General features: G+C 36.8%; 1 protein-coding gene across 1 annotated transcript in view; it reads left to right on the forward strand.

Moving 5' to 3' along the window:
- Positions 1 to 22,354, forward strand: part of CDH8 (cadherin 8) — a 314,936-nt gene that overhangs the window by 88,529 nt on the left and 204,053 nt on the right. Inside the window, exon 3 of the mRNA XM_031458332.2 lies at positions 19,945 to 20,239. Within this exon, the coding sequence (XP_031314192.2) occupies positions 19,945 to 20,239 (295 nt within the window). The remainder of the gene's footprint in view (positions 1 to 19,944; positions 20,240 to 22,354) is intronic.

A 22,354-nucleotide genomic window follows, 5' to 3' on the forward strand; every position in this document is an offset into this window, starting at 1 on the left:
TTCTTAACTAGACAAAACTGTAGCTAGAAAACCCTTAATGGTCCATGGAGAAAGGAATGATATAGTACAAACTTTTACTTTAGTTGTTATTTTAAATCTGGACATTATTTTTACCAGGATCATGAAAGAGTTTATGGCTTGTTTTTATGGAATAAAAGGTCCACACAGTTCCCAATGCTCGTTCTCAGCCCAAAGCAAGTGTCTCCTAAGGTTTGTGAGTGATGAATCCAGAACTCCAAAGGTCACTGCCGGATTGTAAACTTACATTCCTTTTGGCATAAAAGAAATAAGCTAGCCTCAAACCCTTTTCAAAGGTACATTGACGAATAGGCAATCTAATTGTAGTGTAAGCAGAAGTCAGTGACTTAATGTGCTAATTACAAAGAGTTTTTATCCTGTTCTTAAATTAAGGTGTGTTCTAGCAGCAGTTGGTTAATTTGCATTTAAAGATTATATTCATTTGAATGTAATAAAATTATATTTTTCATTTAAATATATAATGTGTAAGATAAACAACAAGGTCCTACTATATATAGCACAGGGAACTATATTCAATATCTTATAATAACCTACAATGAAAAAGATATGAAAAGGAATATATATACATATATATGTATATGTATAATTGAATCACTGTACTGCACACCAGAAACTAACACAACATTGTAAATCAACTCTACTTCAACAAAAGTATAAATGAATAAGAAATAAAAATATATGTGTATATGTGTGCGTGTGTGTTTCTCTAACTTTACCTAATTTAAACAGAAATCTCCTGGGCAGTTACTCTGCATTAATACGATTTTTACTTTCACTATTCATACTTTTCCCCCACTTTAAACATTTCTCTTTGCTCTTAGTTCTGCAGAGTACAAATTTAAGTAAGCAGTTGTTTACTTTAATGATCACCCTTCTGTTTAAATACTATCCCTGGCATATATTTGTTATGGGACAGAATCATAGAAAAAAGAGGTTTGCAGTTATTAAACTGATCCGTAATTTGCATTTTGGCTTTTGGCTGAGTTATGTAACTGACATAGATTTTGTATGTATCAGTCTATTGATCGATTAACTGATTCTCTTCTCATTAAAAAAAGAAGGCATTTAAAAAAAACTTTCCATTCATGAACTTATTAGAAATCGTTACTGGCAATCTCAGTACACTAGGATTCTTCCCAAGAATCTCCGATCCATGTGGATGAAGAACCAGCTCCTGGTGAGATAGTCAAGGGCAAAATCACCTAGCTCAGAAAACGTTTGTTGTGGTCACGTGGTTAAGAGCAGGAGTTCTAGAATCAGGGTGACTGGGTTGACGTCTAGGCAACTACATGTGTAGCTTTAGCCTCGTTGCCCATATTAGAAAACCAAGGCTCAGTAAGTTTATATGAGTTGTCTTTTTAATTGTATAGTCAGTTACAATGTGTCACTTTCTGGTGTACAGCACAATGTCCCAGTCATGCGTACACATGCATATTCTTCTTCATTGAAGGTTATTACAAGATACTGACTATTGTGCCCTGTGCTATACAAGTTTTTGCATGGAAAGTAGGTACAACAGTACCGAACAAAAGGTAAACATCTAAAGAAAAACCTGTAACCTCTATTAAGGAATTATTTTTGTATATAGTTCAACAAACTGTTCTGCTTCTTTATAGACATCCTTTTCTAAACCTACCAGGGGCCGCCTCAGCTCGCAATCTGTTGTCCTACTAGAAGATAGAGAAGGATTATTTTGGCAAAGTGGCTTATTCAACAGCACCTGCACCTTGAACACCATCCGAAAAAATCCTCATATCACTCACTGTCATAGAGTCTCTAAAATATAGTGCTGTTTCCATTTGCTCACGTAAAAGGTTGCTAAACCTCTCCTACTGACTGTTATTATGTTAATATGGGGGCCACTGTGGGATCATGGAGTGAGGCCCCTCACCGGCTGGGTGTGCCAGTGGAATGAGAGATAACAGGCAGTAAGGGAGGAGAGGTAGAGTGTAGGCACACAATAGATGCGGTTACCCAGAACAGGCAAGAGTCGTAGTAAGCGTGCGCTTTCTTATCAGTTTTAGAGTTACAAATAGAACATTTGTAATATGCAATTAGCATATGCATACGTTGGGCAGGAATTTGAATATCTCAAAAGTTAAGTTTACCATATTTATCTCAGCAGATTAAACCTTACCACAGATGAAAATTCATATTTTAAACAAGTAAAGCCAAAATGTAACATACAGATGGTGACAGCACTATATAAACTAGACATAGTTGAAAACAAATTTATGAAAATTGAAAACAAATAGGAGCAAAAGGGCACAGTTAATTTAGCTAGTATACACAATGCATAATAGAATTTCTGTAAGTTTGTTGTTGCGGAGGCCAACACTTTGACTCTCAGTTTTGGCTCATAGAACTTATTACTAGTACAAATCAGAGGATCCATAAGATAAAATAAACTAAATCGCCTTAAGATATTTTGTTACTATCTTAGTATTGGGAAGAGCTATTTTCCCCCCACAGTCTACTAGACAGGGTACTGAGCAACATCCTGACTCTAGCCCTGTAAGATCACAGTGAGGTGTTTCACAGGGCTTTTAATTTCTAGCACTCCTTAATGTAGGTCACAAAATTGCAACTATTGCATGTAAAGTGCAATTCAGTGGAACTAACTCTACTAACTCTACTGAAAAGAAGTACTCGTTGTACAAATGGCACTGCAGTTGGAACTCTCAAGTATTCCTGTGTCGTTTAGTCATAGGTATTAGAATATTCAGAGCAATGATTTTCAAATATTTTTAAACAGCCTAACCCTGTTGTCAAGCAGTGTCTTACGTAAAAACACTTAAAGGTGATACATTTGAGGCTTTAGCATTATGCTGCATCCCACGTAGGTCCACATGGCCCCTCGTGCTCTGTGTCCCGAGGCATCGCTGCAGATTCTGCCCCGGCACAGAGTTGTGCCACATGTTTATGTATAAGTAATACCTATGAGTTAACATTTATATATGTATGTGTTTAATGAAAAATATATACAAGTAGAAGTAAAACAGTATTTGATGAATCAAGACCTATACCTACACCGTACACATCTATTGTCAGTTAACATACTTACCGTAAATCTCACACTGACTCTATGAGGCATTCTTATTCCTAGGGTGACATAGGAACTGAAGGGAAGGAAAGTAAAATGATTTGTTTAAAGTTCACATGATGTTTAAATCACAAACCAATGTCGGGGGTGAGGACTCAGTGACTTCAAAATCCATATTCTTTCTACTATAACGTGGTAGTGAATCACATGGCAAGACTCACCTGTGGAGCACTCAGGCCACAGGTGACAGCTCACGCAACGCCTTTTGTTTTTCACTCTTTATCCTTGAAATTGTCATAAAAGGTATTAATGGCAGAGTTCAATAGCAGTAATTAGCCACATGAAATAAAAAGTGCATAACATCTTCTATGAGACCTTTTGTAGCCATTTTCCCTCCCAAACCTCACCATTAACTCAGCACACCCCAGATACCTGTCTCCAATGTGTCTACACATAATTGCTGCTACTACTAATGAGACTTATGTAGGCTCACAAAAGAAATAATGGAACCTATTGAATCAAAATTATGAATCCTGTAATGGTTCTTCCTTGTGAATGAGCACACTGTATCTTGGCGACTCCTTTTGCATAGCCAACAATTGTTTGAATGCTGGGTCATTTGTGGGCATACGCTCCATCTGTCAGGTGTCACAGAAACCAAAGGACGTAAAAGTCCTTCTGCCACCTAATGCTTTTCATCTGTTTGGTGAATTCAAGAGTTGACCCTTTGGAAGAAATAGCTAACAAGGACATAGATCAAGGTGTTAATTTGGAAGGTGTCACAAAGAGAGGAAGCAAAACTGTCTATAAATAAATCAGAAGACTTTGGGAAGGAATGTGAGGTATTAGAAATTAATGGGCTGCTGTCAGGCATACTCGGGTTCAAATATCTGTTCTCCTGTTTGTTGTCGTGTTATGGAAAAATCTGCCAAAGGATCAATATTCAGCAAGCGTTCCTTCTATTTCCTTCTCCCCATATTTAGAGCATAGATTTTTATTTCCCTTTCCAAGGAGGCACCAACAGAATTCAAAGAAAAAAAAATAAGAATAACTATTTATTTGGAATGGAGAAAGAGAATGGCTGTATACGAATGTGTTTCCACACAAACACACACAGGAGCACATGCTCTTGGATGTAAGACCAAACTCCATGGTTCTGCTTCTTATTAGTTTGTGTGTTCTGGAGCAGGTTACTTAACTACTCTGTCTCAGAGTTTTCATCTATAAAATGAGAATAATAAAAACAATCTGTGTATGAGGATCAAATAATGCCTTTTAATCCATTAGAACAGTGCATGGCACGTGCTAGGTTCTATATATTTCCACTTTTCTTTGTCCTCCATCTCTTTCTCTTTTTTATTTAACTTAACTTGCCACCTCCTGACCTGACCCTGGTAAGACTCGTCTTTGAAATAATAATGTTAGAGGTTTTCTTTTGCTTTGTTCTCCGCCCCGTCCCCCCTCCCCCCCCCCCCCCCGCAACCACGGGCTAAGAACAGTACTTCAGAAGTCAATTCATTTAGGGGTGAGCAGTTATTTCCTGTGAATCTTGATTTTAACATTTGATAATATGCACTTCCTCTAAGGAACAGTATATTGTACTTTTGCAGAAAAAATGACCCTACTTTAAATTCCTCTTAACATTCATATTGCATGAAGCTTTTGAAATGCATGTGGGGTGGCGCCTTTATAATTACACATCTTGCATTCATTATTTCCTAATGAGCTCAAATAAAAATAGCACAAAAGTAATGTAATATGAAATTATCTTCTTCCCCTAACTAAAACCATCAAACAAGGAGACATAGGTATTCTCCCCCATACAGTGGCTTGGTTTGGCGGAAGATGAACGTTGTGATTTCAGGCGATTCAGCATTGCTCACTACAGTGCGTTATTCTGTGGAGATCGCATCTTGACTGGGATAAGGAAGAGCAGTGAGTACCCTGATTTCTGTTAGCTTCTGGATGTTTTATTTAAAACACCAACAGGAACAACAAAAGACTTCTTTGCTCTTTTTATTGCATTTTGTCTTGTTATCTAATCAGCCTGGCCATGTCTGATAGGCATTTGACAGTGTTGCTACCCTCTGGTCTCACATGCTTTAATTGGACAGTGGCAGTTTTCAATTAGTGAAGTGCGGCTCCTTGGGCTATGTCTGCAGTTTCTCTCACACATGTATTGTAATTATGTGTGTACCTCAAAGTGTGAGACTATAAACATATGCTATATATTTGAATAAGAGTGCTGTCAACACTTTATTTCAGAAGTGTATTAATTATGACTGAATAGTAATGTGGATCCTAACGCAGAGCAGCATCCTGTGCCTGGCTGATATTTACATTGCCAGATGCATCTCGTCCTTGGGATGAATTTTAAAGTAAGGGACAATTAGCAACTGTATGGAAATTGTGTGTTAAGAGTGTCTTAAAAATAATCCTCCTCAAGACAACTAACAGCTCTTTATTCTAAATTGTTCCTTTTGCCAAAACAGGCAGAGGTGTTTAAAAATAGAAAGCTGAATTTTAGTTTGAGTCGCAGCAACTAAAGATGACTACGTGCCTGGATAAGAAGATTTTTAAGTGTTTGTAGCTCTCTCCCCCCCTCCCCCCAAGGCTAATATTCATTTATCTTGATTATGTTGCTCCATCAGTCACCAAGATCCTGCGTATTTATGAGTGCAGGCTTTGAGTTTGACGCTCTTTAACCTTCACATGAGCACACACTGATGATGCCTGGGAAGATGATTATTTTCAGCAACTTTCAGTAGAGAGGGCAGAAGTCGGGGGTGGGAAGGAGACTTTGTTATTAAATATTCCAGGTACCTGTGGGTTGGGATGAGCAGGTAAATTTGGCCTGATAGTTAACTCTGTGAAAGAACAGTGTGATTCTCGTATGTCTTATAACAATAGGATGGGATGAGAAGCTGTGTGCTGGGCACGCAGTAGAAGCTCTATAAATGTTGTCGACTATATTTGACAATAGACTATATAGACAAATAAGGAAACTAGATTTCTACGTAATTTAAGTGTTTTAGTGTTCAGGACACGAATGCTCGAATGTCCCTAAAAATGTTTGGAACCTGAAATTGATTATTTCTTAAGGAGCAACTTGGACTATTTGTTAAAAATGGCATTTGCCATTATCAAATAAAACAATTCCACTTAGAATAGTTTAGGATTTTTTTTTTTTAATCATAGGGAAAAAAAGGACTTTCTGATCGCTAAGTCAGTGGTCTTCAAAGTACAGTGCCTGGACCAGTAATATTAGCATCACTTGGGAGTTTCCTAGAAATGGAGTCGCTTGGATGGCACCCCAGAATTGCTGGGTAGGGTGCAGAAATCTATTCGTGATTCTGATATTCACTGAAGTTTACACTGCTCTAAGCATACATATGAAAAAGCATTCATTCCTGTTTTCTGCAGCCATCCAGATTGATTGCCAGGGCTTCATAATAACCTGAGATAATATTCACCTGTGATTTGAGATGAGTGTCCAACTTCTCAGAAGAATTGCTTTGATGTGCAAATTATTGTTAAGTTTGCTTCAAAGAAGAATATTTTAGGCAGGGAACTTGAATGTGCAGCTTTGTGCTATATGTTTGATGTACCGTATTTTATTTAATATTCACAAAGTTTTAGGGAGGGAGGGGTTCATTTCCCCATTTGTGAAACTTGCTTTAAATCGAAACAAGGTGAGTTCTTTCCTGTGATCACTGGAACTTCCAAACCTAGGCTTTGTGATATTAACCCCATAATTTTTTTATTCCAGACCAGCAGCCTATGTTTATAATATTAAATTACATTAGTTTTAAAAGATAACTTTATTAAGGTACAGTTGCATTAAATTTAGATAAGTGTTTCTCAAATTTTTCTGGTCACAAGAAACTACCTTTATACTCTTAAAACTTAACGGGGATTCCACAAAGTTTGGTATAAGTGAATAATATTTACTATATTTGCCATATTAGAAATTCAAACTGAGAAATTTTAATATTGTCATTTAAAATAAAAAACGTGTAACATGTAATATAAATAATATTATTTCAATGAAAATTATTCTTTAAGAGTGGTATTGTTTTATGTTTTTAAAAGTCTTTAATTTCTGGCCTGGTAGAAGACTACTGAATTCTCTTGTCTACTTCTGCATCCAATATGTCGCAATATGTTTTTTTCATTGAGGTACATGAAGAAAATCCAGTCTCAGAGAAATAAATAGTTGAAAAAGGCATAGATATTTTAATAACCTTTCCAGATTACTGTGTATATTTTTCTTTGATATCACATCAAAATCTCCACAAGTGGTAATTTCTTAAAAGCTAGTTTCAATGTGGAATCTGAAACCATATCAATAAATTTTTATACTCTGCTCCATTAAATCCATTGGTTTCTCTTATATTTGAATAGATCTTTTGCCAATTCATAATTTTCTAGCATCATGCATTTAGAAAATGTTTTTTTTACTGAGCCATACAGATCTTCCAAATCTCATTATAAAATAATCCAAAAATTCATATCAAGTAGTTTTATCAGATCATCAGTCTCACAAAAAGTCTTTAACTATCTTGAAGCTTCAGTCTCATAAAGGCAGATATAAATTTCCTTAAGTTCTAGAAAGTGCAACTTTTTTCATGGACAGTAAATACTGTTGTTTATCTTTGAAGAAGTAAGTTAATTTTATTAATAAAATAATTGTTCTGTTTTCTAAATTATAAATTTTGGCTAAAATGTCTGGTAAGTACCCAAGTCAGAATAGTCATAGTTTGTCTATCATTTGTTCTTTCCCTTTTCCATTTTATGGTAAATGAGGTTCCATAAAAAACGTGGCTTATTCAGCTTGTCACGGAACCAATCACAGGTTACATTCCTTGAGTCAACAGTCGTACTTCACTGTGGATAAGATGTGGTTTATGTGTACTGCCTGTTTCATTACACAGAAGATTGAAAAAATATGTGTACTCAAGGAGGGAGGGTGTAGCTCAAGTGGTAGAGTGCATGCTTAGTATGCACGAGGTCATGGGTTCAATCCTCAGTACCTCCTCTAAAAGTAAGCAATTCTAATTATCCCTGACCAAAATAGGATAATTAAATAATACAATAATAAATAAATAAAATACTAAAAAAAAAAAAGAATATGTGTACTCAGGGCTGGGATTTAATAAAATGAGTGATTTGCACTGCCTTGTCAGAGACATCTCAAGTGAAACTGGCTGTTTAAAATTCTTTTATTATTACTATTATTTTTTAATCATGAGAACACATGGTAGTGAGGAGTACCATGACTCCTAGTATAGTTTGGTGCCACCGCCTTGAGGGGTGGGAACGTGGCAGCATTTTTGTCCTCCCTTACATTTGCACTATCAATGCGCATGTCAGCACAGTGGGAAAGGCAGGGAACTTTGATCTCCTGGATGCCCTGCAGGGTGCTGTGAGATTCCCAGAGGTCTGTGAATTCATATTCTGGGAACTGCTGCTCCAGACCCTCCTGTTTCTTCCAGTGCTCAGAGTCCTGACGGAGGTGGTTCCTGCTGAGATAGGAGAAGCCCTGCAGCTCTGCTGTTTGCCAGAATTTTTCTCGTGCCCTGATAACAAAGACTGGCCATTTTTAAACTTAACTATAGGAGATTAAATTTAGCTACCAGGACTATAGAAACATTCAGTCCAATCTCCAGTCTTCCCCCATTGCTCCAAAACTGCCAGGTTTTAAACACACACACACACACACACACACACACAAACACACACTAATAGGTCAACAATTTGTGCAATGCTGAACTGCAGTGAGCCTTTACCTCAGTACATGGTCACTTTCAAAGACCCCTCAGCCTCACATTCAATTCACTTTTTTAATATAGTCACTCCATCATATGCCAAACTGAAGTCTACATTTTTATTTTTAAACAAAACCTCTTAGAAACCTGATTCTCCTCTTGTATTTCTGAAAATCTTTCACATTAGTGGCAAGTGTCTCCGAGTTTCTTCTTTCTCCTCAAACACATCAAAATTGAAAGTAAATAAACAATATGCAAAAAAGCAAATCTAACCTGCCATGCACACTCTGTCGCTTTTATTTCCTCTTTCTACATCTATTACTTTCTGTATCACTAGCTCTTGAACTTGTCATTGCAGATAAACTAGCAGATCTGATTCATAGGAAGAAGGTTAAAAGGACCATGCAATCTATTTTTGCTGGCCTGAGAGTCCATCAGACCAGACAAAACTTTTCTCATGATCAGAATGGATGAAGAATTGTGGGAGCACATCTCCACTACAGCTTCTTACCACAAATGTATAGAATACTGGGAGGTGGGGTAGAGCTTTTTTCTTAATTCATAATGTAATTCATAATTATATATTGTGCATCCATTATGCACCTAATCAGTGTTGCCATATTACTAGTGTTGTTGAGAGTGCAAAGGAAAGTTGCATTGGTTCATTTTTTTAGGGAAGGGTTAAATACATGACTATTTGAGTAGATATTTCCCATTGGTAGTTTCTGATTTGCAAAGCGTACCTAATAATTCTCTAGCTTTACATTGTTGTCTGCAAATCCCCCGTCTCCCCTCCCTACCTCTGCCTCCGAGGCTTGCTAGATTTCCCTAAAGCCTTTTCTGCTAGCAAGGGCAAGTTTCCTCCTTTCCTGCCCCCTTTGCCTTCCCCTACCCCGGGGAGGTTTCTATCATTAGACTCCTCCCCACTGAGGAGTTTGGGGACCTAGGACTCTGAGGTGTTAATTGGGTGTTAAGGTTTCCAGAGGTCATTAGATCCAGAGCTCTGTTTCCTCCCATGTGCCATGGGGATGAGGACGCTCTCCTTGACCTGAATTCTCACAAGTCTCCTATTAAGCAAACAGGTCATATATGAAATATACATTGAAAAAAATTGCTAAACTGGTTATAGTTTTGTGAACAGTGAAGTCTTTGGTTTCAGGGGCTTCTGTTTTTCTTCCTCCATGTTTGATTCTGGCATGAAACGCTAAGACAATAAAATGAACATGAGCTTGGGAAGCGGATTGACTTGGATTTGAATCCTTTCTCTGATTCACTTGCTATGTAAGGTATTGAGCAATTGTCTAAAATTCTAATCTTTGTTTCTTAATCTAAACTGAAGAGTCTAGTATGTAGCTCATAGGGTGGTTGTGATACTTAAATGAAATAGAAAATAAACATATCTAGGATAAGGAAGCTCTCAGTATTCGTGGGGAAATGCCTGAATTTCCTTCCCTGTGCCTGGGCAGCTGGGGTGACCATGTGTTTGCTGAGGGAGTGCCCATGGTAGCCTACTGAAAAATTAAAGTAACTTTGCAAAGGGGAAGGATGTGTCTAAATGATCACAGGCTGTCTGAGCTATAAAGCATCTGAAAAGCAGTTTCATACCCTTTATTTTATAAGGGAAGGAAGATATAATTAGGAAGGATATAAGGTTTACTCACAATCACTAGCTACCTGATATGTAAACTTACCAACATTTCAACAGTTCTATAATTGCACTGATTGAGAATATTATATTACTTTTCTGTTGTTCCTGTGACAAATTATCACAAACATAGTGGCTTAACACAACATGAATGTATTATCTTACAATTCTGTAGGTCAGAAGCCCAACACAGGTCTCACTGGACTAAGATAAGGGTGCCTGACTGTCCCTTTCTGGAGCTTCCAGGGGAGGATCTGTTTCCTTGCCTTTTCAATCTTCTTAGAGGCCACCCACATTTCTTGGCTAGTGGCCCCTTTCCTGCATTTTCAAAGTCAGCGAGCTTGAATCTCTCTGACCATTATTCTGCAGTCATGCCTCCCTCTGGCCACAAACAGAAAAGGTTCTTCTTTTTTAAGGATGTATGTAATTAGATTGGGTTCACCTGGATAATCCAGAATAATCTACCCATTTCAGGGTCTTTACATTAGTCATGTCTGCAAAGGCCCTTTTGACAGGTAACATGTTTGTAGGTTCTGGGAGCTAGGACATGGATGTTTTGGAGGGCAGTTTTTCTGTCTACAACACCTACTAACCTATCAGTAGCCTCACTGCAAGTTGCAACCACAGTTTTGAATCTATAAGATATTTATAGATAAATATCTAATACGTCATTATTGAGGGAAACGAGTCAGCTCCTAACAGGAGTCTTGGAAGGATTATTTTTGTTTCTGTTTAGAAACAAAAAATACAATTGATTTCCATCATAAAAGATTATCATTAATGCAGGAGATTAATGATTTTATAGCGTGAAAAGGAACAGCATCTTGAGGTTTTAGGATTTCCTTGAAGTTTCCTTGGTGTTGCTGTTTGGTGTTTTTTCAGCTTCTAAACTTTGCTGTCAGAACAGAGATGGAGTGGTGAAACACACACACACTTAAACAGACACCTGTTTATAGCATTGCAGTCTATATTATTAGCATCTACTTCTGGTAAGTTGATAGTACATTAGATTCCGTTTCCAAATCTTCACTATAGGATTGATACTTGGGAGAGGAGGTGTTTAAAGAAAAAAAAAACCCAAAATTGAAAAATGACTTTTACATATATGCTGTCCTAACAACAGATAATTTTTTTGAATAATGGTGCTAATAGCCTTGTTAGTATCTTTTTAACTAAAGAAGCTAAAAAAGGGAAGTTTTAAGTGACTTATTGAAAATCATATTCACTAAAATCAAACCAGGTCTTGGATTATCATTTATCTAAAAGAAAAGGTGTTTTTGAATCTGTTTAGTTAGCCGTCTTCTCATCCACTCTTTTGTGCACCCATTCATTTTCCAACAAAATCATTTACCTAACCACCCTCTTCCTCTTAATTCTTTTGTCAACACATTTATCCATCCATCAATCCATTCATCCACTCTTTGAGTAGTCAAACTTGAAAATGTGATTATTTCTGTAAAATCTGAGCTTTGGTCATGACCCTCTACTTTCTTAGCAAGATTCTGCATGAGACAGTTTATAATGCTCAAGGGGTAGGACTGGGCAACACAGCTACGTTATTTCAGGCTTTTTGATCACAGAAAAAAAATGAATTGCCAATGTCACACCCTATTCTATGGCCTTCTCGATCCCAGGTTTATGTATTTCATTTCAAACTGTAATGTTCTTCCAAGTTCATGGCATTTTGGTTACTGCACAGTCCTTTTATAAATATAGAATTTCAGAAAGAGTAGGTGACTGTCATTTGGTTATCCACTGTGTTCTTTCCTACTGTGTTCTTGTCAATTTTTGGATAACAAGATACGTCCTGTTTAGCAAGTAATCGTGATCACCACATCAGAAATCTATCTCGTATTTTCAGCTCCTGTTAGTACTCTGATTAATCAAGTTCTTTTCAGACATGAAGAACATTGATGCAGCATTCCTAAATGCTTTCCCTTTTTCCCACAGTAAAACTGAACTCTTCACTGTAAATTGATCTTTGAATAATATCCTGAATATCTATTTTATATATCCATATCTGTTTAAAATCTACTTCTTTTGTTTGGTGTCTTCTTTTTTTTCCGTCCTATTCACATTGCTTACATTGCATATTACTACCTTGTATATTTAAGTGGCACAAAAATTTCCCCTCATATATCTTTATCTATGTATCTGTATCTCTCTCTCTATATAGATAGATAGATAGATAGATAGATAGATAGATAGATAGATAGATAGATCGAATAGAGAGAGAGAGAGAGAGATTGTTTTCAAGAAATTTGTGAAGAGTGTTCATTTAGTTGAAAATTAAATATACACCAAAGATCTTCATTTAAGAAATACTGGGTAAGTACTGTGTCTGTTTTAGTGTAAGACAAAGAATAGAGCTCTGAGACAGAATAATTTGTTATGTTTTCCCCAAATCGATCTTTTAGTGAAACTCTGTGGTCCTTCCAGCCCACCCACTCACCAGTACATCCATGTGTTCATTCATATATTGGTTCATAGTGTTCAATGTGCATTGGAACCTGAATGGAAAAACAGCTGAGACTCTCACTCAACCGGCCATCCCTCTATCCATTACTTTTTGCACATGCATTCCCCAATAAAACCATGTATCTAACCATTTTCCTTCTCAGTTCTATCTTCAGTCAATTTATCCATCCAACTGTCCATCCATCCATCCACTCCTTGATCCATTCACCTAAATTTCTTTTTAGTAATAGGTTCACAATTACTATTCACCTACACTCTTGCACACACAAGCATTTACTCGATGACCCAATGCATGTAGACCAGCCTCCTTCTGCTTGTAGGCTTACTGTTACTGTGTAACAAGAAATGAAAACCAAGTACACTTTAAATACCTTACAGCTTTTTGTCAATTACACATCACTAAAGCTGAAAAAAAGGTAAAAACTTCTAGATACATCTACTGGCATTACTTACTGAGTGAGTGAATAAATACCAAATATGTGATTATGTGCCTAATACAAGTGCTCAGTGTAAGAGTTTAAGCCGCTTTTCCCAAGATCGTTTAACTCAAGAAGTGACATTCTTAGATTTTACTACAAAGCAATGTTGCATGTTAAATTCTGACCCAGAATATGCTGTTAGACGTATTTTTCTTGGAAAGCAGTTCCAGGTTTGGCAGAACCTATCAGTATAATTCCAAAATTAAGTCTCCACAAGAACCCACCCTATATGCAGTTTTATTTAAATGTTTTAGTCCCTAGAAGATACCATGCCTTTGTCTCTTGTCTTTGTCACATTTTAATCATGACCCAAACCCTATAGATAGCATTGTTAAAACTGTTATTAAAACATTTTTACAAATAAGGACACCATTTGGGGGAGGTTAAGTAAATCCTTCAGTATCTTACAGTTTGTCCTATTTCTTATCAGGCTCTCATTTTGGTTCCTATAATCTGAACTACTGCTCTATAAATCTTTGGTTCCCTTAGAGAACCATATTGACTACCAAGCCTGGAAGATTTAATGTATTAACCAGGCTGTTATCAACATACATAAGCAAAGATGTGTCCAGTCGAGAGGACTCAATTGTCTTTTTTTCTTTTGTCATATGATTGCTTACTTAAAAAGTCTCTATCTCAGTACTTAAAGGAAAAGAGAAAATCTGAGAATACAGAATTTAAGCATTCTCAGAGCATTTTTAAGACCGTTTTTGTAGAAGGGGCATTCTTAAGCTATTTTTTCCTGTGGCATCATTATGGAATTAGTCCATCTAATGCTCCGTTCTCTAAATCATATCAACAAGGATGCTTTGGCTTCACTTTTGTGTGTGGGTCTTTATATAAAGGGAAATTTTGTTCATCATGATAGCTTGAATACTTGAAATGCTGTTTATCGTCAATACGTTGCTTTCTTTAAAATAAAAATTAAACTTGGAAACTTTCTTTATTGGAGTCTGGCTAAGAGAGATGGGTTTGCTATAAGGCTGACACATCATGTTTCCAAATCTATAAAGCTGTGGTCCAGACTGAGGATAGTAGCAAACTTGCCAAGGTCATGAATGTTGGCTTGGGAAGTCTCTTGGTAAACAGCCTGCCAGCCTCTTCTTGTCAATATTTTCTGTTTGCATTCCTATTAGTTGAGCATACTGCCTTTCTATTTCTATGTCAATTCTATTTCAGACTTTTATAGGATAAACTAGTTCACAAAATGTGCCTGTGCTCTATGGTCTCATACAAATGGCTTCTATGTGTGTGTGTGTGTGTGTGTATTTTATATATATATATATATAATTTTTTATATGTATATAAATATATATATAATCTTTTATATATATATATATAGTAAATCTTGACTGCCATTTAGGGGCAAAACAGAGAGCCTTCTCCATTCTGCCTCCTTCTCATCTACTGAAAGGGGAGGCTCCCAGACTAACTAGTTATATTTTCCCGGGAGTCTCTGTTGAATTAAGCTAAAACGTGTATGCTCTGAAATCTGATTTACTGAGTTACACCTGATTCTGTTATTTGTGAATTGTATGAGCTTGAGAAAGTCAATATATTTACTGAACCCGTGCCCCTCATCCTTGTAAACTCACCGACAAGGTGCAGGATGTTAAGATAGGCTCTGTGCAAACAAAACAGTTAGGCTTTAATGAGCATTTACTGTGTACTCTGTGCAATGCCTGCTGTTGGGGAGATTGTTGAATAACTTACCTAGAGTGTAGCTAGAGGCCTGTCTTTAGGAAACTCACTGTTTAAAAGGGTAGCACAAGTAATGCATTCCTAATTCTGACTATTTTCAGGTTCCCACTGCCAAACACAGCAATTCATTCAGACTTGCTTCCAATTTTCTGTTTCTTTGGGCACCAGCCCCCTTGGCCAGGTCAAGCTGTTGAACGCTCACACCACCAGCTGACACAGGAGGCAGAGAACACACATTGGAGGCCATCAGGGTGCTAGATGTTTGCCTGCTGTAACCCGTTGGAATTTTTTTATTTTTTTTTGAAGCAGAAGTCACTTCCAGTGCAGGACGCTCTTCTGTTCTTTTAATCAGGGATTACATCTTCTTTAGCCTTTTGCCCCATAAGACAAATTTGAGGGTAACTTGGTTTATAAGATAATTACTTTGAAGGCTGTTATTATTTCACTGAATTACTTCCTCAGAGTGTGTAATCACAAGAGTAAATGGTATATTCCCAACTTGATTTACTAATATGCTGGGGTGCTTTTAGTCTATTTCCTAGCTTTAGTTTTCTGATCTAGTTTGTTTCCGCACCTTGTTAAGAATGGAGTGACTGGATGAAGGAGTTATTTAGACTTGCTGAAGTGGTACGCCCTTTCAGCATATGAAGGCACCTTACAGGTTGTGGAGTCCATCGTGACATCCTCACTCCACCTACTCCATCTCCCACCGTGCCGAGCATCAGGAACAAGAGGTTGTCTAGTTCTGCCTGAATACAACGATGAAAGCAGACTCTTTCCTGAATGGTCCATTTCAAGTTTGGTGAGCATCTTTGGTGAGGTGTCCTGCAGTGCACAAGAAGGCTAAAACTACAAGTTAAAATAAGTAGATTTCAACTCAAACTCCTGGTCCTTGTTTGCGGAGAGCAATTCAGAAACATGAAAACTACTCTTTTCTTACACCCTCTTTCTCTTTCGCTTTACTTGCCTTTTCACGCTCCTAACAGCCTGAATGTGCTTGATCAAGAGTGAAGTCCTGCATTCTGATTGTTTAGGTCAAAACCTCATATTGTGTCAAGTCTCTGGTCCCATCTTTGATATTAACTGGTTATGACTTAATGATTAGATTTTCCATCCGTTTGCTGATTGATAGCCACTACATAATATCTCCCTGAAAGGCAGGTACTAGATACTGAGAATATAGTGTAAGATTTAATTTTTTTTAGGTGTGCTAAGCTTGCTATTCTTTCCCAGGGAAAGAAATTTGTGAAAAACAGGAATCAGTAAGTAATAGAGAATCATGTTGTAGTGATCCCTGTTAACCCCTTTGGGTTCCAAGAGGTGCTGGTTCTCTTCCAGTAACTTTGATAATTCTCTAGAGGAAGACAGAGAGAAACTCTCCTAGGATCTTGGATAGAATGGAACGTCAGAGTTAAGTTCTGATGTCAGAGCTACCTGACTTTAGTTCACTTAATCCCGTTCCTCATCACTTACTCTTCAGGAGAAGGCGGGCAGCATGGTAGTGAACTCGTTCTTTGGTGTTATAATAGGCACTCAGAGGAAAATTTATCTTCTCTAAGCTCTACTGCCCCAGGAGTACTTTAGTGTCCTTGGGGATCCTGTAGGAGAAGGTGGAAAAGCAGTTTGTACCTTTTTTTTTTTTTTTTTTTTGACAGATATGTGGGTGATACTGACGGTTGGGTTCAGGTGGGCTTATATTCTGTGAACAGTGATGTGTGAATATCAGACACTTGTCATCTGTCATCCATCTATTATTCATCCATTACCCATCCATCTGTCCGTCCACCCATCCGTCTTCCACCAATGTTCCCTCTACTATGTCTCAGTTGTTATACCTGGAGCTAAATTTGGATGCATATTTGAGGGAACTCAAGGGCTCGGCACATAGAGTGGATACGATTTTAGCTCACTGGGCCTGACATTTCTAGGTTCCTTTGCTCTCTTCTTTAAATCACTCTTTCGAAAAGAAAATGAGAAAATGTTGTTTCCTTCCCTTCCTTCCCATTCATCTTACTCCACACATATTGTTTTCAGCTCCAACAACATGACAGACACCTCACTAGGTGGTGGGAATATGAAGGAAAGTAAAGATGCAAACGCTTTTTCCCCATAGCTTTTAGAGTTTAAACTTGTATTTTAATTAGGGGGTAACATGCCAATATATGAAAGATAGTGAGAGTGTAATTCTGTTTATACTCACAATTCAGCGCACTTATGTAGTGGTCCTGTTTTGATCCTTGAAATCTATGACTTAATGTGAACTCTGCATGCCTGACTTCTCCAACCAGCCTGTTGTGAGTGACCAGAGGGATTCATCTGGTTTTTGATGAGACAGATCATTGATGCTGGGCTGAGCTTGGGAATCAAGCATACAGAAATGCAATACTGTGTTTCAAGGTTACCATTAGCCCAGGGCTTTGGATTTTACTGAGACTGGCTAAAAAAGGAATTTCCAAAAGAAAGAGGAAGCGCACAGTGTTTACTAAGAGTTTCCCCACCCACCTTGTTTTTTTTCATGATGGCGTCTTGGGAACTTGTTTTCACTAACCTTGCAACTGGGCTTTATTACAAGTGCCTTCAGATGGTTGTGTGTGGTTGAGGATGGTATGTAATAATAACGGTTTTAGTTATTGCACACTTAATATGTCAACTTCCACTTTTCTCTATTTTTCAAATAGATCATTTCAGATTTTAAAATCAATTCTGCCAAATAGATGTTTTATCTCCATATTAGAGACAAAGTAATGGAAGCTGAAATGAATGGATTAATTTCATCAGTTCATATGGTTAGAGACCTGTCTCAGCTTTGTGTTTTTCAAAAACCTATGCTATTCCCTTCTCCCTCAGTTATTTCTAAACACAAAGGAACATCAAAACCTAAGAATATGATCTGATTTACTAATCAGAGCTATTGATAAATGTCAGGAAAATATGGTACAAATAAATTCTAACATAACAATAATAACACCATTTTGAATGGCTTGATTTTTGATACCAGAAATGTTAAGGGCAAGAGTGACACGTACCAATACCTTCTGTGTCTCAGGAATGCCTTGTATTTGAATGAAAATGTCCGTGAATCATTTATTATTCAGATTTTCTCTTTTTTAATAAAAATGCTAATGGAAATGTTAAAATGCACATAAATTAAAATGATCATAAATTAGGATTAATATCACATTAATGAATTATAATCCCACATTCATTAAGATAAAGTGGCATTTCAATATTTGCTCTTGTCAGTGACTTTAATACAATAAATGAAAGGGATACATTTTGAGATTCAATAAATATTTGATGTAATCTTATGCTTTAACTTTTTAAAATAGTCAAAAGAAAAATAGGAGATGTAGATGTATTTGGATGCTTTGTTGCTATTTTGTGTCTTTTTTATAATCTTTTCTTTTCGTTTATTGAGGCGCTAAATACAATTTAACTTGGCAAAGAAAGCAACAGAGCCTGTTCTGAATAAAGTGATCCCAAGAGAACTCAATGAGTCTTTGCAGTTTCTAGGAGTTTCTTTCCATGAGACATCTTTTTTCCCCCAGTATTTTTTTTAAAGGAAAATTATTTGAAATCTCATGGTGCAAGAACTGTAACTGTATTGGCATTTAAACACCTGAGTTAAACTGAAAATATGTGCATTTAAGCAGTATTTTGCAACTATAATGAGTTTTTGTTTTAAAAATGCAAACTAAAATATATATATATTCTTATTTTATTTTAGTCTTTTAACAGGAGTCAACATAGTGTAAAGGAAAAGCACCAACACGCCTGTCTCCCTCTTGCAAGAAAACTAAAAATTTGATAGCCAGGGATTCTGTTTTCCCCAGTTCCTACCAAAATGTTTTGGGCAGAGTAGGTGTTCAGTAAATATTTGTTGCCGTGATCTGAGATGGATTTGGATTCCTGCTGCAAAGTTTTTATTTTTCAAAGAAGTCCCATTTCTGGAAAATGTGCTCCCATCTTCTGGCCTCAGTTGTCTTCTTTATAAAATGGGCATAATGTTCCTGGACCAAAAGAATTGGACAGATCAAATTTTTTAAAAAAACCTCACACACACATAAGATCTGACTATGTCAGATTATTATAATTATTTCTGTTTTTATATATATAGAAGGCAGATCTGAGTTGAATTTTGGTGACTACACTTGATTCTATCAAATGTAAACCTTGGAGATGTTATGATGTGCCTTCTCAAACTTCCCTTTTCTCATGGTTCCTATGAAATATTCTAACTCATTGAGTTTTAGAAAAGATCAAGGGAATTATCATATGAGAACTGATTCATGTAGTTCTTGGCACAGAGATAGTAATCCATAAAAGGTAGCTGACAATAATAACTTATTACAGGAAATCCCTGTTAATAAATATATTAACAAATTGAAAAGAACACATACAGTTTTGCATTTTCTCCTTGATCTTTTTATTATTCTAAGTGCATATCAGTTTATACTGAACAGTAAATGTATTAATAAATTGAAAAGAATGCATGTATTTTTGTATTTTCTCCTTGATCTTTTTTTAATCATTTCAAATGCATGTCACTTTATACTGAACAGGTCAGCATTTTTTTTTTAAGTGTTCTAACTTATTTGTCTGAATTTCATTATATTTTACTTTACTTGATATGTAGACAGTTGCATAAACTCTTTGTACAGCTACTGTTAGGCAGAACTTGATGAAGTGACAATTAGTGTAGAAAGAAACAATCTTACATTCAAGTATGCAGTAGCTAAAACATACTTTGCAAATCGCTGCATCACTAACCAGTGTCACTTTTCATTTTAGCTACACACGGACCTGGATCCTGGGAGCAAAAAAATCAAATACATCCTATCAGGTGATGGAGCTGGGACCATCTTTCAAATAAATGACATAACAGGAGATATCCATGCTATAAAAAGACTTGACCGAGAGGAAAAGGCTGAGTACACCCTCACAGCTCAGGCAGTGGACTGGGAGACAAATAAGCCTCTCGAGCCTCCTTCTGAATTTATTATTAAAGTTCAAGACATCAATGACAACGCACCAGAGTTTCTCAATGGCCCCTACCATGCGACGGTGCCAGAGATGTCCATTTTGGGTAAGTATGTTTCCAATTTCATAGTACGATTAAGAGTCATCTTTAAAATAGTTCCTGGCATCAAGGGCAGCGTGTGGCTGAATAAAAGGCATTTATTACCGTCTTATCCTCATTTGCATTTCCAAATCCCCGTTTTTGGCCTCAGCTCCACAGCTCAATAGCTTTAGTCACTTAGTAATAGGAACCGCCGAAGCAGTTTTTATTAAACGCTCTCTCCTTACACAACAGTACTTCAATAGGCTGCATTTGTATTCCTCTCATAGACGTGTGGTTCGAGTATTGTTACTGAGGCGGATTTATCAAGATTTGTTCCAACATGCCAGGCTAATCCTATTGATGCTTGCTTGATGTTTAATTATGTGTTTGTGTGTATTCACATGCAGATGCGGCACACAGGGAAGTAGGAAGCGGTCTAGGTCTGCAGTCCGGCCAGATAGTGGGCTGAGCTGGTGGGGTGAGTGGAGAGTGGATCAGGAAACTGCAGTTACCTGAGGCTTCTGTGCTGTGACCATCTTCCTTTAACTGAGCTTGTTAAAGAAGCATTGCTATCGCCAGTGGCTCACTCCCACTTTTTCTGAGCCATTATACTTTACAGAACAGTATATTTTTCAAAACATGATTTTTTTTTTTACCTTTTTTCCTCCCTTTTTTGAATTTGCTTATCTATCCCCAAACTCTGGCTTTGATACAGGAAATCCCTGCTCCCAGACTTTTTACTATAATAAAAGGGCTCCTTCTTGTCTGACAAAAATAGTAGGTAGGATCCAACAAGCCAAAGTATAGAAGTCACTCTTTTGTATGTAATGTATTGTACTCTAGTTTGTTTCAAATTGCATTTAAGACAGCCTACAAGGGTACATGCTACGCAGCAAATTCACATAAATTACAAGCAGGTGAACATGATGTGATACATTTAAAAAACACACACACACACACACAAGTAGGGATATAAATTGAAGGCCAGAATTAGGTAAATAACTTGGCTTCATTTGATCTCTTCTTTTTCAGCCTGCAGTATAGCTTTGGTTGCAAAGCAATACATCATTGCAATGGCAAATCAGAATTGATTTCAGGTCTTCACATCTTACTCATGTTATTTCTCCTGCCAGGACTCCACTTTGTCTATCTCTTCTGCAAGGAATCCTACTCTTATTTATTTTTTCCTTCGTGTCAAAATCAAATCACTCCTCTGTGGCTGGCTGAAGTGACACTTTCTCTAGGGAACCTTTTATGGCTTTCCAGCAGGAAGTTATCTCTCTACCATCACCGTCACCGTCGCCATAGAAAGAAACCCACAAACAAGCAAAAACACCTTCATGTTTGTACTTCTTTTAAATTCTGACATGTAAACAGGAACTGCGAAATACTATGTATTTTTTTTTCTTTCTTTTTATTTTCTCCTTATTTGATCAACTTATTTAGGGCAGAAAACTTGCCTAATCCATCTTTTCATTCAGATCAGTGTACGATGACTTTAAAGGACTATTACCACTTACAATAAATATAGAACGCTTAATCTTAATTGCTAATAAACGATGAACAGGGAAGCTGCTATTTCTGTCTCATTTTTATGATTTCTACATCTTAATGGCCAAGTCCATATCTGTTTATTGTCAATGTGTCAGAGACTTCCATTCCTGTACGTATGAGTCATGTGCCTGATAAATATGTTGAGAAGGAAAACCCCCCAAACTTCTGCAAACATCTAAGTCAACTGCAGCTAAGAAAAGGATTTTTAAAGATATTATTAGGTACATAATGCACTGTGTATGTGCACCTGTAAATATATATATATATATATATATATGCATGTTTTCCTCTACCTAAAGTATTTTTCTTGATAAGAATACTCTTATCTTTAGCAGCTGAAATAAATCATCTATACTAACATACACAGTTTTTTTTTTTCTTAATGCTCAGCTTGTGACATCTCTTCCAAAAACCACATGGACTATGCTGCATTTCAAAGTGTGGGTTTTGAAGTTAGATACATGAAATTTTGAATCCTGGTTTTATCCCTTATTGTCTGGTTGACTTTGAAGTTCAAGGAGGTTAAACTATTGCATATTTTCCTTAGCGACAAGGCAAAGATAACAATTTCCATTTTGCTTTCAT

Source organism: Camelus dromedarius, chromosome 9 (assembly GCF_036321535.1).
Source record: "Camelus dromedarius isolate mCamDro1 chromosome 9, mCamDro1.pat, whole genome shotgun sequence".
Lineage (NCBI taxonomy): Eukaryota > Metazoa > Chordata > Mammalia > Artiodactyla > Camelidae > Camelus > Camelus dromedarius.